Source organism: Notamacropus eugenii, chromosome 7 (assembly GCF_028372415.1).
Source record: "Notamacropus eugenii isolate mMacEug1 chromosome 7, mMacEug1.pri_v2, whole genome shotgun sequence".
Classification (NCBI taxonomy): domain Eukaryota; kingdom Metazoa; phylum Chordata; class Mammalia; order Diprotodontia; family Macropodidae; genus Notamacropus; species Notamacropus eugenii.
Genome location: NC_092878.1, coordinates 128,495,284 through 128,513,884, shown reverse-complemented (window position 1 = coordinate 128,513,884; position 18,601 = coordinate 128,495,284). Strand labels below are relative to the sequence as shown.

Below are 18,601 nucleotides of genomic sequence, written 5' to 3'. Positions count from 1 at the left end.
TCTGACACCTACTGACTGTGTAATCCTGGGCTATTCAGACTCTCAGTACTGTAGACAACCCACTAACACTAAGTGGCAGAGAAAATGCCAACCTACATGGGTTATTACCAATGAAGTCACAGGCCCAGTGACCCCTATTCCAAACTTAGAATAAATATAAAGAAGAAAGGAGATATGGAATAAGGGCTAGAGGATTGGTCTTGGAGTTCAGTAAAACCTGTGTTCCAGCCCTGCCTCTGACATATACTAGCTGTGCGACCATGAGCAGATCACTGGATTTTTCAGTACCATAGACAGTCTTTAAGACTAAGTTTCAGAGGAGATGCTGATCTTGTTCAATAATAGGAATTTCCATAAAAAGAACTCTTCCATATGATGAAAGAAATCACAGGTCAAGGGGACAAGGAAGTAAGACTTGCCCATTTGTCACTATAAAGCTATAAACAAAGTCCAAAGCAGGTCAATAATGCAAAATATAGGATCAAAGACTGGGAATTATTGAACTCTGAAAGCTCAGGTAATATGCTTCATTTATTTCCTTGGGACACAAAGCCATCTTCCAGGGTGGAGGGCATGGCAGGAACTGTACCTTCTCATCACACTCAATGAGCCATAGAACTACATTGATTCCTAATTATTAAATCACTAAAAAGAAGCTATAAAACGGTATAATTTGCTAAGGTTTCCTAAACATTTGAATGATCTGGAGTTTTACCTTGATAACCAGGTAATGATTCTAACAAAAGCTAAATCAATCAGTAATTATTTTCTTGACAATATTTTCTCCTTTTATATTACATATAGGACCTAAATAAATAAGGCCAAAATGAATAGAAAGCTCCAACCCATTTTAGACCTCTGTTTTAAGACAGTCTTGGAAATAATACATTAGAGGGGCTCTCGTTAATTTTTTTAGTCATATGGTATAGCCCAGTTAATCTAGGCTAAACCAACATTCCTCGCTACTCATTGTATATGAGTTATTACTTACTGGAAAAGGTAACTATGAACACAGTTAATTTAAGTGAAATTTTTTAGCTGCAGAGAGAAAAATGGATAAGATGGCTTCTGGTCCATTCCAGCAACATAATTTTGGAAGTTGGAATTTGATTGAGTCAAATCAAAGATATAAAAGAAGCAATGCATGAATGAATGATTCTTGTAACAATTTTTCTATATTTCAAGAGCCAAAGAGCACTGAGTTACTAAGTATTTACCTGTAGCAAACGCCATGCCTAAACATGTATTGAAGCCAGTGATGGCTAGAATATCATCAAAGCTGCCCGCAGCCATAAGCAAAGTCGGGACACCTTTTTCAACACCATATCCACCTCCTTGCAAAATGAGCATCGAGGGCACCACAACGGCTGGGGAGACGGCACCTAGAACAAAACTAAACAGGCAGATTGCAAGTCTTCATTAAATTTTTTTTTATGGTTTTGAAAGGAAAAGATCATACCTTTAGGGACAAAATCTCCTTGGTCTATAGAGGTGAAAATAATGACTATCTTGGTCATCTAAAGCTAAGAAAAAAATCCCTCAGTAGAAGTAAAGTACGGTAAAAAAAACCAAAACACAACACCGCAGATATGTTATTATTATTAGTAGTAATAATAATAATGAAAAGAAAAATAGCTATTATTTACATAATATTTTTGTAAGCTAACTCATTTGATCCTCACAACTCTGGGAGGTAGGTCTTATTATTATTCCCACTAACGAGGAGGAAATTGAAATAGAAATTAAGTGACTTGCCCAGGGTCACACAATTTTATAGCAGTGTGACACTTAATAGTGTCTGAGGCAAGATTTGAACTCAGGTCTTCATAGGAAAGATATAATACCATTCCCAGTCCCTCACCCAAAAAAATGAGTATAAAATGAGGCAGCAATGAGAATTAATAGCTGAGCAGGAAGGGAAGAAATGATAAAATGATACCATCACAGCAGTCAGGGTACAGCATAGGGACAAAGACTATATTATCCTTTCTGCCTTTTTATGGTGAGATTTGGCTTATCTTTCCCAACATCTATGGGTTTCATCAACGTGGGTATTTCGTTCAGACCACCCATTCAATCTTTCTCATCCTGTCTGATTCATGAATAAGTCCTCCCATAAAACCTCCAGAGAGGATCCATTGAGTGTTGGAATGTAAGGATTAGACTAAAACAGAATGTCTTAATCTGGGATCTAGGAATTTTTTAAAACAATTTTGACAGCTGTCTTTCAATATAATTGGTCTTCTTTGCAATCCTATGTGTTTTATTTTATGCGTTTAAAAACATTGTTTTGAGGAGGAGTCCATAAGCTTTACTGGACTGTTGAAGAACCATGACACAAGAAAAGTTTAAAATCCCTGGACTAAAACATAAATTGTCCCCAATACCCCAAAGAGTTTGAATAATTAATTTCTACAATGTAGGAAAAGGGCACTACAGATTTTACATTATAAATCAGAAATTAACACACTTTAAATTCTGCATATTTAGGTAGGTCTCACCTATATGTCTATAATTTTGCTGCTTTAGAGGGAGCTAAGTGGCTCAACAGAAAGACACTGGACTTGTAACCAGAAAGATCTGTGTTCAAATCTAGCTTCACATGCTTACTAACTGTTAAGACTGTGGGCAAATCACTTAAAGGTCTGTTTGCCCCCAGTTTTCTCATCTGCAAAATGGGGATAATAATAGCTTTTACCTCATAGGGTTGTTGTGAGCATCAAGCAAAATAATGTTTTTTAAGTGCCTAGCACATAGTAAGAACTCTATAAATGTTCGCTTATTATTATTATTACAAAAGGGTAGGAAATGTACATTTGACTCAAATGGAAAAAATACTCTGTAAAATCTTAAAGAGCTACAGGTTTAAATGCCAGATATTATTTAAGTTCCAAATGTCCCTGCCTATTTTCCCAGGACAAAGAAAAATAAATTACCCTAAGATAAATCCCCATTGCCAAGGTAAATGCATTAAAAAGTGGGCAAGCACAGCCGAAGAACATGCCTCCACAAGGCAGGGGCCCATGGATAATCGTAGGCACACAGCCTTTAGCTTCCTCAGGGCCTGAAATAGAAAAAGAAACTTTTAAATAACCCTTCAATGATTTATAGGCAAAATTAGTTTAAGAGTTGTTTTGGGGTTTGGAGCACTTTAATATTCTATTTTATATCTAGATGTTTTGTTTGTTCTTAGTTTTGAGAAGGTCTGGATGCCGGGAGAGAACTCTGGCTTAGTAATTGGTACTAGCTTTAGTTTTCAGTGTGTGATGTTTAAAAAGTTCCAGAGAAATAGTTTCTGGGAAGTTAATCATTTTATTAATAATATTAACATATTATCAATAAAAGGAATCATCATTTGGCTTTCTCTTGGACCAAAGACTACTTATGACAGTGGGTTCACAGTTTACGAGTCCTTTGGAAGAATAGGGGTTCTTTTGATTGGTTAACAATTAATGAAAGGATGAATATTATAATGAGAGGTGGGTTTATTCCAAGGAGGGTCTTGGAGTACATGACACTGAGCACGCAAATCTTGGTCAAAGAGATTTATCATTTTCCATATTACTCATCTGACAAAAGGGAGAATCCACATTTTCTCAGATCTGTCTGAGTAAACACAATGCGCAGGAATTCACCCATTTGCCTAAACTTGGAATTTTTTTATTGGTTTAATTAGATACTCAGCCTTCCTGGCTGATTTCCTACACTGGTTGATTTCTGGATGATGAAATAGAAAAGGGGAAAAACCTTGGTCCTAATTCAATAATTAAATGTTAATTAAAAGAGAGAAAGAATTACTTCTCAAGTGTTAGGGATACAGACAGGTCTTGAGATATTCTCTTTACCTTCATAAGGGGCAGGAATTTTCTAGGAGTACCATGAACTGTCTGAACTCAACAACTTATTGACAGGGCCAAGAGAACATGTCAGAGCTGCCCTCTGACCATATCAACACATCACTGCAGAGTTACAGGGGGATGGGGGAGAGGACAGAGGATGCAGGGAGTCCCCATAAATGGGGAAAACTTCAGCAAAATAGGGCCCTAGACTTTTGTTATAACTTGTTTCATATTAAAGCTAAGCCTACCTGAAATATTCCCATTCAAAGAGAAGTCACATCTACTTTACAAAACATTCTGACATTTCATTCTCACTTAGGAACAAAACTCCTATTCATTTATTAGGCGTTGTCTTTCTCAAGTCTACCTTTGAATCAAGTCCAAGTCCAGCGCGAACCAAAATAATAGAAAGGGCTATGTTTCTCAGAGATGCAGACCATATGTGCTTAATCTGAATTTTGTTACTGATGACAGGAATATTTCGAAGGAGAAACCCAGCAAGCAGCATCCCTTGAAAGAAAAAACAGAAACAAAACAAACGTTTCTTAGATGAATTAGTTTTCTAACAAAACTGAGAATTTTTTCAATTATTAAAGGCATTTGATGATTTCAGTAATATCCAAAAGTATTTTTTTCATGTTTGATTCAGTGCCTAAAACATGTTGAATTTTTAATGAATATTAAATATTTTTTTTAAAAAAACATTACAATCCAGTTTGTGGAGCTGATATGAGAAAAAAGAAAATTTGCAGAATTATCATTTATAAAATCATGGAATTTCAGAATTAGAAGCAATCTCAGTAGCTATCTAGTCTAATGTGCACCCAAAAGGAATTACCCACTGTAATGTACTCACGTGGTCCTCTAGACTCTGCTTGAAGACCTTCAAAGAAGGCGAATCCGCTATGTCCCAAAGCAGTCCATTCCATTTTTCTATAGCTCTCAATTATTAGAAGGTGTTTCCTTATGGGATTATAGATCTAGAGGGCTTCAACAGACCATGGAGACCATCTTGTCATAGAACCAATGGAATATGACCTGGAAAGTACCTTTGGGACATTTCCCTGTGTGAAAATTTCCTTCTTTAATGTAGATCAGCAACTCTATAACTTATTTATAATCTTAGAGAGTTGCCTGTAGTAATGAGAGAAAAATGACTTGCTCATGATGACACAACTAGAATTTGTCAGAAAATGGATTTGAGTCCAAGTCTTTCTGATTCCAAGGTCAGACCTCTACCCACTAACCCACTTTTGCAGTACACCAATAATCCCAGTGCCTTGAATTCACCCAATCTACTTTTTTTCTTAGCTCTTAAATGCAAGAAATCTTTGTGGGCTCCCTGAACCAGTAACAATCCAAAAAAAGCTGGAAACATACATTCCTTTTCTGTAGATCTCTACAATTTATAGAATACTGGATCATTTAATTTCTCCTTTTCCTATTGAGTAGTTCACATTTTTGTAAATATTCATCTATTTCATTTGTCAATTTTATTGCCACACAGTTGGACAAATAGTTTTTAATAATTTTCTATATGTCTTCTTTTTTTTGTTGTAAATTCCTCTTTTTCATTTTTAATACTGGTAATTTTGTTTTCCACTTTCTTTTTAATAAATCAAATTAACTAGTTGGGGTTTTTTTTGGCTTTTTAAAAACAAGTTCCTAGTTTTATCTGCTCCTTCAATAGGTTCTTGCTTTCAATTTTGTTATAACCTCTTATCTTTCAGGAGAGATGAAACACTATTCATAACTACTTGATTGATAACTTACATTTTCTGAAAATGGCAAAGAGGTAAAATTAGGCAAAGATTTTAAATTAATGAAATTATTCTTTGAAAGGGCAGCTAAGTGGTACAGTGCATAGAGAGTGCAAGATCTGGAGTCAGGAAGACTCATTTCCCTGAGTTCAAATCTGACCTTTCATACTTATCAGCTATGTAACTGTGGGCAAGTCATTTAACCCTATTTGCCTCCATTTCTTCATTTGTAAAACGAGCTACAGAAGGAAATGGCAAACAACTCCAGTATCTTTGCCAAGAAAATCCCAAATGGGGTCAGAAAGAGTCTGACATGACTGGAAAATTACTGAACAACAACAAAAATATCCTTTGAAAGCCACATATGTATCTTACTTTAACATCTCATCATTTCCCAGAAGTCAGTAAAGCTTAGGGATAGAATAATTTTGCAGGTGATCTAAAGCAGTGATGTCAGACTCAATAGAAACAATTCCCCGTTGACTTAGAAAACTAAAAATTACCATTATCTATGTTGTACTGCTTTTTAATTTATTTTGTTAGATATTTCCCAATTATATTTTAATCTGGTTCAGATCTCATTTGAGAGTGTTGTAAGGTATGTGTTGTACATTTCTGATTTTTAATCTATGAGGTGAGTATAAGTAGATGGGAACATATTGCTGTTAATGGCATGCACAGAAATGGTAGGGGAAAAAAAACATTGTCCATAATTTGGCCAGATAAGGAATATGTTTTGGCCGTATCTACTTAATGAGATCCTCTAATAAGTTTCTTTAAGTAAGAATCATTATCAAAATATATAATTTGTTATGTATAACAACAGTAAGCTCACAAGATACAAGAGAAGTATGATTCCATACAGGAACTGTGCATACTTATATTCAAATATTCTTCAGTCCAAATGACCAAATCTTTAAAATTCACACAGTCAGAAAAATAAAGGAAAATGTTGCACTTACCGAGAAGCGGAGGTAGTGGGGGCATTGTAGGTAGCTTGATAGATCCCAGAAGTTTACCCCCAATGACAGCACAAAAAAACAGGCTTAATATTCCAAATAGGTTTCCACCAGGAAGACATTCATTGCCAGAAATTGACCAAGCCACAGCCCATACAAGAACCACCATGGTAACTGTAATAAATCAGGAAAATCAATATATGTGGCATTCTATCTATAGTTATCTCATGCTATAAAATATGTATTCCGTGATATAACTTTGAAGATAACTTGCTCATTCAATACATTTTGCATTTTCTTCCCTTTATATTCAGTTCTTTACATACCATTTGTTATTATTCGATTAAGGATGCTTCTTGGGGGACAGGCAAATATCTGCCTCAGTTTTCCCCTACTTGATTCTAGTGATGGTTCTGGTGATGGCTCATTATTTTTCAGTAGGGCACTTTCTTCCACTGGTTCATTTCCATCTATACCACTGGGATCCATGACAGTCCTCTCCTAAGGGTAAAACAATTAAAAATATGTGACAATGTATGCACATGATTCTTTTTGATATAGGATCAAAGTCACTGGATCAGAAAATAAAATTACTATTTTTGAAATAAATGAAAACTCTATATGGCAGAGGGGGTAATGGCTGGCAGAAATATGCAACTTTATGAAGAACTAATACACTGGTATTTGGAAAAGGTACAATGTTGGAAATATTAGACATTATGCCAAAATTTTCTTAGAAAAGGAAGAAACCAGAGCCGTGATGATATTATAGACATTAGCAAGTGACACGGAGATCTAAATGACAGGAAAAACGAAAGTTACCAAAAAAAGTTTATTTTAAAAAATTCAACTTACATTTGAGACCCTACAAAAACTATAAAAGGGCTATGAAAAAATGTCACAGCAGTGATGGGTGTAACTTTTCAGACTGTTTTCCCTACAAAAGCAGATATGCTAATAGAAAAGCATTCACTACAGGACTGACTGCACTGAAATGATGAGAACCAACTTTGGTTTGGCTTTGCCTCTATCATCCCACACTCAAATTAAGAGTCAGGAAGATGGGGATTAGTTAAATTGGAGTGACTTGGTATCATGGATGCTCAGAATTAGATTTGGACATTAGAAGGAAGTCAGTAACGCTATCTCAGAGGCAAAAAGAGATAGTCTTTCCCTGAAAGAAAATACTGAAAGATTGCGCATTGTATCTTAGATTGTGAGTTTTATTTTTCAAAATAAATTTTCATTGTTATTTTTTATTTTTTACATCACCCTCACTGTAGACCTCTCTCCCATCTTCATTCCAGAGAAGCAGACTCTTATAACCAGTAATAGAAAAGGGGGGAAAAGAAGTTCAGCAAAACTAAGCAACACAGTGAAAAGACATCTGATGTTACATCCATTGTTTCCGCCTCCCCCCACCTCTACAAAGAAAGAAGGTGGAGCTTTCTCATATCTCTTCTTTGGGGCTTATTTTGACAGTTATAATTTCATAGCATTCAGTTTTGAGTGGTTTTGTTTTTCCATTGATTTCCTTGTTCAGCTTATTTCACTTTGCATTCATAATGATGCTTTTCTGACCTCATCATATTGTTTCTTATGGTACAGTAATATTCTATTAATTAAATGAATTAATAATTAAGTTATTCTATTAATTAAACTATTTCTTTACCATGAGTTGATTAGCTATTCCACAATGGATGGATATCAGCTCTCCCTTCCAATACTTTGTTCCTATAAAGAGTGTTGCTATAAATATTGTGGAGCACATGGGGCCTCTTTCCCCTCAATAAGCTCTTGGAACATATATCATAGCCATAGGTCAAATGATATAGACAGATTAGTCACTGCTGTGCCATAATTTCAAATAGCTTTCCAGAATGGCTGGACCAATGCACATCTCCATCAACCGTGCTTCAAATGTGTCTTTCTTTTCAAGACCCCAACAACACTGACCAGAATGTGACTTGGATATACCCATTTGACTTTGCACAGCCCTCCCCCACTCGAATCCAGTTGACTTGCAAGTCATTACATCATCTTCTTGATGTCTGATCTTCTTAGAGAATGAAGGACAAACACAATGAACAAATGAATGACTTTTGTAAAACACACATGGAATTACCTCTGTTGTCTTGATTTCGGAAGCAGTGGAATTTACTTCCAGTTCATTACTCTGAATTGCATTATCTTCATTTCCCATGGTTTGTAACCTAAGGAAAAAATAGGATGGGGTTGGGAGGGAGAAAGTAATTTCATTTTTTAATTAATTAATTTATTTTTCATTTTCAACATTCACTTCCACAAGATTTTGAGTTCCAAATTTTCTCCCCATTTCACCTCCCCTCACCCCAAGATGGTGTGAAGAGAAAGCAATTTTAAATAGAGACAAGGTAGCATATGAAAAATCTCTCTATTTCTCTCCCTTTAAAAAAAAGTCCTTTTCTTCCTAGTATTTCCCATATAAAGTCAACATCACATTTATCGGTGGCTACACCAAGGGTGAGGAACCTGTGGCTTCAAGGTCACATGTGGCCTCTAGGTCCTCAATCGTAGCTCTTTGCCTGAATTCAAATCAGATCCCAATAGTAATAATAACAATCCCCTTTGACCAGAAGGGTTGTTGTCTCTTAATACTGACTATTTACATTGCTGCAATCATGGTGCATGGATAGCTACATGGCATAATGGACAGAAGACCAGTCCTGGGGTCAAGAAGACATCTCTCTGAGTTCAAATCTGCCCTCAGACACTTTCCAGCTGTGGGACCCTGGAAGTCACTTAACCATGTCTGCCTCAGTTTCCTCATCTGTCAAATGAGCTAGAGAAGGAAATGGCAAACGAGTCCAGTTTCTTTGCCAAGAAAGCCTCAAATGGAGTCATGAAGAAGTCAGAAATGACTGAAACACCTGAGCAACAATCATTTGTATGCTACCCTTTTAGCTCTGCTTTCTTCGCCTGACATTATGTAGTTCATCCCAGGTTTCTCTGAATTATATTTACCATTCCTCACAATATAGCAGTATTTCCTTGCATTCATATTCCTAGTTTGTCCAGTCACTCTCTGATCTTTTAGGCATTTATTTTATTTGTAGGTTCCTGTTATCTCAAATAACACAACCATGTATTTTTCTGTACACATGGGCATTTTCTTGTCAGTTACCTACTTGGGTTATACAGTCTTAATCAAAGGTTGTGAGTCATTTAGTATCTTTTCTTGAATAATTCCAAATTGTTTCCTGGAATCAATCCCATTATTTTATAGGTGAGAAATTTCCAGAGAGCTTAACATCTAAGGTCATTTAGTAGCTAACTCCAAACCCTGGATTCAAAGCTAAGTCATCTAAATTCAAATTTGGTGGCCTATCCATATCACACTGCTTCCAGGCTAAAACTTCCTACCACTAATCCCATTGATCCTCTTTTCATGATTGATCTTCTTCATCATCCTCTGTATCACTGAGATTTTGGCCAACCTTTATTTTTTTTCTTGACAAAGTCCTGATATCTGAATTCAAATTTTGATGGAATTTTTCTTTCATTTAAAAAAAAATTACTTTAGACTCAAACACCTGAAACTCAAATATACAATAGAGGAAAGAAAAAGAAACATTCATAAACTTAAATATTGAAACTTAAATACAAAGTGAGAAGAGGAAATAAAAGCAAGTCATGTGCACAGTAGAAGATAAGAAAGGATTCACAATATACAGCAATAAATTTCCATTTCAAGAAAACTTACATAATAAATACTACACCTTGTATTGAGACTTGTGCATCTTTTCTTTGCTTCCTAGTAAGTTTTCTTTTGTCCTCTGCTGGACACTTTTTACTTTTTTCTTTTTTCCTCCTTCCTCCCCCACTTCAGGCTACAATTAAGTGTAGATATATACATACATACATACATACATACATACATATAGACATATCCTTTCCCTAACAAATTCTATTCATGATCTGTTTCTATATTTGTGCATGTCTTATACTTCCTCTCCCTCCTGCCTCCTCTACTTTACTTCTCCCCACTACCTCGTCATCCTATTACTTGCCTACCCCCTTCCAAGGATCCCTCCCTTATCCTCCAACTCCCATAAATCTAAACACCATTTTATACCCCGTCTTTAACCTAATCTCTCACCCTGCCCTCTAGAGATGCCTCCCTTATCCGCTCCCCTTTCCTTATCCCCTTAATGTTTTATTTCTTTCTAAATTTAGAAGATGTTTATACTCTTCTAGATATATGGATTGTTCGCTCTTGAACCCACTCCCGATGAAAGTAGATTTCCAGACCCACCCGCCCTCCTCCCCCATCTAATTCCTCTATATTGGTTCTTTCTCCTGTACCTCACTTGTATAAGATAATTGCTCTTTTTAGTTATTCATAAAAGGTTTTACTTTTTGAAGTCATATCATACTCAGGTCTATCCCAATCTTTCCTATGAATTACTAATAACAAACTTAGACGTACATTTTACATACAGTCTTTTCCTATTGAATCACTTGTAATTAGTCTTTCATATGTACCTTACATTTCTCTTGGCTCTTATTATATGTCAAATATTCTATTACATTCAGGTTTTGGTTTTTGTTTTTAACCAAGTCCTGAAAGTCTGACAGTTGATCAAATGTCCATTTTTTTTTTTCCGTTCAGGATTATGCTTAACTTTGTTGGATGTGATATTTTCAGTTGGAACCCCAGGTCTTTCACTCTTTGATATATAGTGTTCCAAGACCATGGTTCTTTAGTGTTGCCACTGCTAGGTCTTGTGTGATTCTAATTGTGGCACCACAATATTTAAATTGGTTTTTTTTAATCTTTCTTTTCCTGAATCTGTCCAAAGCATTTGGTCAAATTTGCTGTCTTCTTCAATTTGTCAACCTATCCTTATAACTTTCTAGCATAGCCTAGTTTAGATCTTCTCAAGCAATAGTATGAGCAGTAAGTTACTGGAGAAATGATTGTAGCCTTCATCAGTTTTGGAGAAAACAATAATAACAGTTTACTTGACATTATGCAGAAAACTAGGTGGTGCACTGAATAAAGCACCAGGTCTGGAGTCAGGAAAAGCTGAGTTTAAATCTGGCCCCAGACTCCGGACAAGTCACTTAACCCTCTTTGTCTCAGTTTTCTCACCTGTAAAATGAACTAGAGAAAGAAATGACAAACCACTTCAGTATCTTTGCCAAGAAAAAACCAAATGGGGGCAAAAAGAGTTGGACATGACTGAAATGACTGAACAACAACGAGGATGCCATATAGTTTCCAAAATGCTCTCTTCATAACTGCCCTGTTAGTGTGGAGGCTAGGAATCTAAGAACCCACATTTCCATCCTTCACAACAGCAGGATATTTCAAGGATTACATCTTTGAGCGCATGTGAGTGATGACACTCTAGTTGGATCTGGTTCTAAGAATCTGAGTACTGGTCTGAAATAGATGGACAGATGTCAGAGATCCCAGCTGGATCACACACACAGACACACACACACATCACATATACACACATATATATCATATATACATGGAAGCTTGAATTGCAGAGGGTCTTTGTTCTCTTTGGGTTCCTTTCCTTGAGTATTTGCAAGCCATATCAGTAGCCCTTCCCAACACAGAGTCCCTTTTTAGATATAGGATGAGTTCTTGAGGGAAAGATCTCAATCAGAGCAAGTTGCTAGAATTTTTCAAATTAATGAATGTTATCCGGATAACATGAAGTAACCTAAAGACCTTAGCTGAAAAGGACATCAAAAAGAATTTCCAGGTAGGATGTTGGGACTGTAGGCCACAGAGGCCACAAACTGAAAGGCGCCACTCCACAGACACCCCATTTGCTGTGTCATTATTTGCAGATCACAATGTAAAGAGACTCAGTTTCCCCATTGTTAAATAGGTTTAATATAAGAAAAAATATAAGTTTTTTTCAGTATAAATTGTGAATCAATCATGTGGAGAAGTCAAATTATTCAAATACAATTCCCCATCACATATGGGTCTTCTCAACATATATGGAGTTCATTTTCTTTCTCCATATTGCTACAGTAGCAAGGGAAGAAAATAAAAAGTGGATGCAAGAACTCAGAAGCATAGGGCTACTTAATAATTTATCATGAGGGAGCCACAATGTCAGACATTGTCATATTCCAGAGGAGGTGAACATCTTTTTTTTTTTTAAGTCTCCAGAAAAGAAAGATTCCTAGTCTTCCCAGTATAAACTCTGGCTTAATTCCCAGCTCAAGAAAGGCACCCTCCCAAAAGAAAGATACGCAGAAATCAAACAGCCTTCATAATCTATTGTTAAGGTAAAGTTCCCTAAATGGCCATTACCTTATCTGAAAGAGTTAAGTCTTACCAAGTTCAAATAATGGTTATTCTGGGTTGTAAATGAAGAGGGTGGTTCTGTTGAAACTGGCAAAACCTCAGCCAAGGAAGAAAAAGGAATTTACAATTAGGTCCAAAGTGCCACCATCCCTCTTTCCTGTACCTCCCCATTTTAAGCACATTTTAATTGAAAGTAAAAGATATCATTTTCCCTCTTTCAAATAAAAAAAAAATAAACTGGATTTCTAAAAAAGGACTTATCGTTACAATAGCTTTAAAGAGAGCTTTAAGGTGTGCGAAGAGTTTTGAATGCAATATACTTCATATGCCACAAAACCATCCTGGCAATTAGACACATTAGATGGCGTTATTCCTATTTTACAAGAAAGAAAAAAGTTCAGAAAGATCAGGAATCTTCACCTTTCACATCTTACATGTGACCTCTTACGAAACCTCACTTGATCCCTGGCAGTTCTGATCTTTCATGGACCTTAATTAGCATTTTCTCAGCATCTCTCTTGGGTTCATGTTGTATTATATAGATCTCTAAAATAGACTATTTTATGTAAAGAGGTGGAGAGAAGGAACTTTTAAGTTTTTTTTCTTAATTTTAATTTTCAAATTCTTTTTCTCCCTCCAGCCCATCCCCCACCCATTGAGAAGGCAAGAAATTTTTAAGATCTTCTTCATGAACAAATAGTTATGACCTGTTATATACAAATTACTTGTCTGTGTCCTATCCATACCATTAAAATCTTACTCGACTGATTCTTCCCCCTGACACTTCTCTGATTTCCCACTTCATTCAACAACACATAGCATTCACCTCTCTCTGAGAATATATATTATACCAGTGTATGTTTTGTATCTTACTACTGGATTATAAATTGAAGGAAGGACCCTTGATTTAGCTAAACTTTGTGTATCACCCACTAAACCAACAAATTAATCCACAAACAACTAGTGCTTATTAATGTTCATTGAATTGAAGTGAATGTCAGTTCTTGTTGGGGGAAATTAAGGAGACTGGTCCTTTTTTTGCTACTTGTTTTAGAGGGATCAAATTGCATAGAAATCTCCACACAGGTTTAGGAGTTGCCATATTATTTACCTTAGTGATCTCATCAGCTCGCATGGATGCAACAATCTCTATGCAGAGGACTCTCAGATCTATTTATTCAGTCCTAACCTCCCTCTTGACCTGCAGTGTCTAATCTCTAACTGCCTGTTACTGGACATCTCAAACTGGATGCTCCAAAGACATTTAAATTCAACAACACCCTCCAGGTGGTGAACAATACTTGAACTTCACTCGCATCTGAATTGTTTCATAGAAGGAAGTGTGTATATATATACACTTGGTTAGGTATAAATCTATCTTATCCAATATGGAAGTAGAAGAGGAAGCAGATAAGATATGTCAGGGTGGGGATTATAAAATAGAGGGAAGATTAATTGAGGTAATGCTTAGAAGCCAAACAGACTTTTGAAGAGGGCCAAGATAAAAAAAAATGGGGAAGGATAAACAGAAGAAAATAGAATGGAGGGAAATACACAGCAATCCTAACTATAACTGTAGCTGTGAAGGGGATGAGCTCACCCCTAAAATGCAAGTGGACAGCAGAGTGGATTAGAAGCCAGAATCCAACAATATGTTGTTTATGAGATACCCAGTGAATACAAAAAGATACACACAGTTAAAATAAAGGGTTGCAGCAGATTCGAACATGCTTCAGCTAAAGTAAAAAAGACAAAGGTAGCAACTGTTATCTCAGTCAAAGCAAAAACAAAATAGACCCAATTAAAAGAGATAATCAGGGAAGCTACATTTTGCTAAAAGGTACCATATATAATCAAGTACAGTAATATCAAAAAATTTTACATCAAGTTTCTCTGATAAGGCCTCATTTTTCAAATATATAGGGAACTAAGTCAAATTTATAAAAATAAGAACCATTCCCCAATTGATACATAGTCAAAAGATATGAATAGGTAGTTTTCAGAGGAAGAAATCAAAGTTATCTATAGTCATGAAAAATGCTCTAAATCACTATTGATTAGAGAAAGCAAATCAAAACACTCTGAGGTCCACCTCACACTTATCAGAAATGACAAATATCGAAGGGAATGAGGAAAAATAGGTACACTAATAAACTGCTGGTGGAATTGTGAAATGGTCCAACCATTCTGGAGAACAATTTGGAACTATGCTCAAAGGGCTATAAAACTTTGAACCAGCAATACCATTAGTAGGTCTGTACCCCTCAAAGAGAGAGAGAGAGAACAAAAGACCTATATGTACAAAATACCCAGCATACCCTTTGACCCAGCAATACCATTAGTAGCCTGTACCCCTCAAAGACAGAGAGAGAAAAAAAAAGACCTATATGTACAAAAAAATATTTATAGCAGCTTTCTGTGGTGGCAAAGAATTAGAAATTGAGGGAATACTCATCAATTAAGGAATGACTGAACAAGTTGTGGTGTATGACTGTGGTGGAATACTATTATGTTATAAGAAATAATGAGAGGGTAGTTTCAGGAAAAAAATCCATGATGACCTATATGAAGGGATGCAAAGTGAAGTGATAAGAATGGGGAGATCCTTGTGAACAGGAACAGCAAAGTTGTAGTGATGATCAACTGTGAAAGATTGGGATAGAGTCAGCTAGGTGGCACAGTGGTTAGAGCACCAGCCTGGGAGTCAGAAGCACTTGAGTTCAAATCTAGCCTCACACCCTTGACATTTATTAGCTGTGTGGCCCTGGGCAAATCATGAAACCCTTATTGCCTCTTGCCCCATGCAAAAAAAAAAAAAAGACTTGGATATTTTGATCAATACAAGAATCTAAGAAAATTCCACAGGACTTAGGATAAAAAAAATGTTATCTATCTCCAGAGAGAACTAATGAACTCTGTGTGCCCCACCCCCGCCCAAATGGCTAATATGCAGATATCTTTTGCATGATTTCACACGTATAATTAATTGATATTATGCTTGCCTTCTCAGTAGGTGGGGGAAGACTGGGAGAAGGGAATTTGGAACTCAAAATTTTAAAAGAATGTTTAACATGAATTATTTTATTTTATTTAATTTAGGAAGATACCAAAACCCTCTCCTCTTTTAACCTCCCTATTACTATTGAGGGTTCCACCATTCTCCCATTCATCCTGTCTCTGAAATCCAAATGCCATCTTTTTGACTCCTCACTGTCTCTCAGGCTGCATATCCAATCTACTGCCAAGGCCTGTAGATTTCACTTTTACAACATCTTTTGAACTTCTCTTCTCTCCTCTAATACCCTGGTCCAGGCCCTCATCACCTCCACTTGGACCATTACACTAACCTTCTCCTTGGTCTCCCTGACTCAATTCTCTCCCCACTCCAGTCCCCCCACCACTCAAATCAATCTCCCTAAAACACTGGGCTGACCACAGAAGAGTCTTATTTGATAAAATCCAGTGACTCAGTATTACCTTCAAGATTAAATATAAAATCCTCCGTTTACCATTTAAAGTCCTAAATAACCTGTCCTCTTCATACCTTTCCACTTTTCTTATAACTTACCCCCCTGTACATACTCTGGGAATTCACTGGCCTTTTTTGCTGACACTCTCCCACCTCCACACATTTTCATGGTTGTCCCCAAAGCCTGGAACAATCTCCCTCCTCTTGGTTTTCTTCAAGTGCCAACCAAAAATCCCACCTTCTGCAGGAAGCCTTTCCTGATCCCCTTTAATGCTCGCGCCTTCCCTGTAAGATCATCTCCGAGTTACCTTGTATAGATCTTGCTTGTACATAATGGTTTACCTGTGGTTCCCTCAATTATATTGTGAACTCCTCAAGGGCAAGGACTCTCTTGGACCTTTGTGTGTGTGTGTGTTACCAGGGCTTAGTGCAATACCTGACACGCAGGACACCTTGATGAACGTTTACCGACTTGACTACATACCCGGCTGCCCGACCCTACTGCTTAGCACAACGCCCGGTGAACTGTCATGCCCTCCTTCCCTCTGGCTCCAGGGAAAGAGGTGCCACTCACTAGGTACTTGTTGATCAGTTACTGATGGGAGGGCCGCAGCTCTCCGGGATTCCTCCCCCTCTGCTCCCAGCTTCCTCGCCCACCAGGCCTGTGGGGACCAAATCTCCCCATAGAACCCGGGCCCTCTGTATCCCTTCAGAGTAATTAAAAGCAAAACAAAGCGCAAAGCACCCCCTGAGCTGACTCCAAGGAAGACAACCCTGCTTCCCATTACGCAAAGCTCAAGCCATCAGTTCCAGAGTCAAAACCACAGGCTGCTTTCCAGAGCCCAGCCTTGGGTGTTCAAAAAACAAATACTACTCACATGGTTCTCTCCCAGACTGGCATCATTAAACCCATCCTAAATGGCTGCTTTGGAAATAAGTGGAAAAGAACGCTTTCTTTAATAGGGATGAGAAGGGCAAAGCCTGGCCATCACCAGCACTCTTTCTCCCGGCCCGAACAATGGCTGGCATCCACGGGGCCGCTTCTATCCTGATCCATCCTGGCCAGCATCGCCCTTTTTCCTCTAGCTGCTAACAAAGTGGCAGTCGCTGGGTGACTGTGGCTGGCTTCCCCGGGCAGGGCCGCCTGGCCACCTCGCCCAGCCCGCTGATCTGGGCGGCCCCAGGGCAGGTATGCTTCCTCCAGATCGGTTCCACAGGGGCTGAGGCGCTGAACCTGCTCCACCAGGCATCCCAAACAGGGGCGGTGGAGCGCTGACGGACAGGAGCAGGCTGGAGGGAGGAGGAGCCTCGGGGTACGTCAGGCAGTGACGGGGAGGAGGCTGGGGAGGTCCCCCCGACTCTTCCCAGGGACTGTTGCTCAAAAAGGCAGTCCCCGCCTCAGCGATAGTAATGCCCTTGCCCATCGTTCAGGGCAAATTATGCTTGTCCGGTACCCAACGGAAGGAGAGACTGGGTGCGGTTGGCTAGTGGGCCGGGTCAGGGATCTGTCTTTGTGCTGTTGGGTGCCATTGGTGCCCCGGTGTGCAAGCAAGCGTGTGCTCTTTGGAGCATACCCTGTGCCTGGCTTAGGGTGCTAGGTCACTGGATCCCCAGGCGGCCGGGTGGAGAGCGCAGAGGACTGCAGTTCCACTCTCACCTCCCTCCTGCTGCATGACTTGAAGCAAGTCACTGACCTCAGTTTCCTCATCTATCTCTATCCACCGTACCGTGCCACACAGAACGTGGTTTTCTAGTGAGGATACTGGCGTGAGTCAAATCAGCGCTGGGTGAATTGGGCCCAGAATCCAGAATGCCTTGCAGTGGTAGGATTTTTCAATGAGTATCCATATTTATTCGTGGGTTCAAGAATCCCAAATCTTTTTTCCCTTTGTAGGGATCCAGCTTTCTTTATCACAAAGCAATCTAATTTTAATTTGTCAACTTGAACTCTCCATCTTTCCAAGAGTTTGAGGCTTCTCAAACTCTTTTTCATTCAATCCCTGCATCTCCCTGGTCCCCTCAAAAATACACGAGCCTTTCTGGATAGCCCCTCCGTCCCTAAGTGGCTTCTAATTACTTAGCATTTACTTTATGCATAGATTTTGCATTTTCTTAATTGTTCACAGGTTGCTCTTCCTAGGCAAAGACCACCCCATGGTCCAGCATGGGAAGGCTCTTCTTAATTAATTGACAAACAGACCAAGTGACCCTAGGGGAGTGATTTTACCTCTCAGCACCCGGCTCAGCTCTTGGAG

General features: G+C 38.1%; 1 protein-coding gene across 2 annotated transcripts in view; it reads right to left on the bottom strand.

Annotated features, from left to right (window-relative positions):
- The window catches only part of SLC9B2 (solute carrier family 9 member B2), a 42,451-nt gene extending 24,851 nt beyond the window's left edge, over positions 1-17,600 (bottom strand). For both annotated transcript variants that reach the window (XM_072624723.1, XM_072624724.1), the window contains exons 1-7: positions 17,225-17,600; positions 8,684-8,771; positions 6,885-7,059; positions 6,562-6,732; positions 4,207-4,349; positions 2,937-3,064; positions 1,218-1,393 (exon numbers count right to left, since the gene is read on the bottom strand). In XM_072624723.1, the coding sequence (XP_072480824.1) occupies positions 1,218-1,393; positions 2,937-3,064; positions 4,207-4,349; positions 6,562-6,732; positions 6,885-7,059; positions 8,684-8,771; positions 17,225-17,259 (916 nt within the window). In that variant the 5' untranslated portion in view covers positions 17,260-17,600. The remainder of the gene's footprint in view (positions 1-1,217; positions 1,394-2,936; positions 3,065-4,206; positions 4,350-6,561; positions 6,733-6,884; positions 7,060-8,683; positions 8,772-17,224) is intronic.
- Between the last annotated feature and the right edge of the window lie 1,001 nt (positions 17,601-18,601).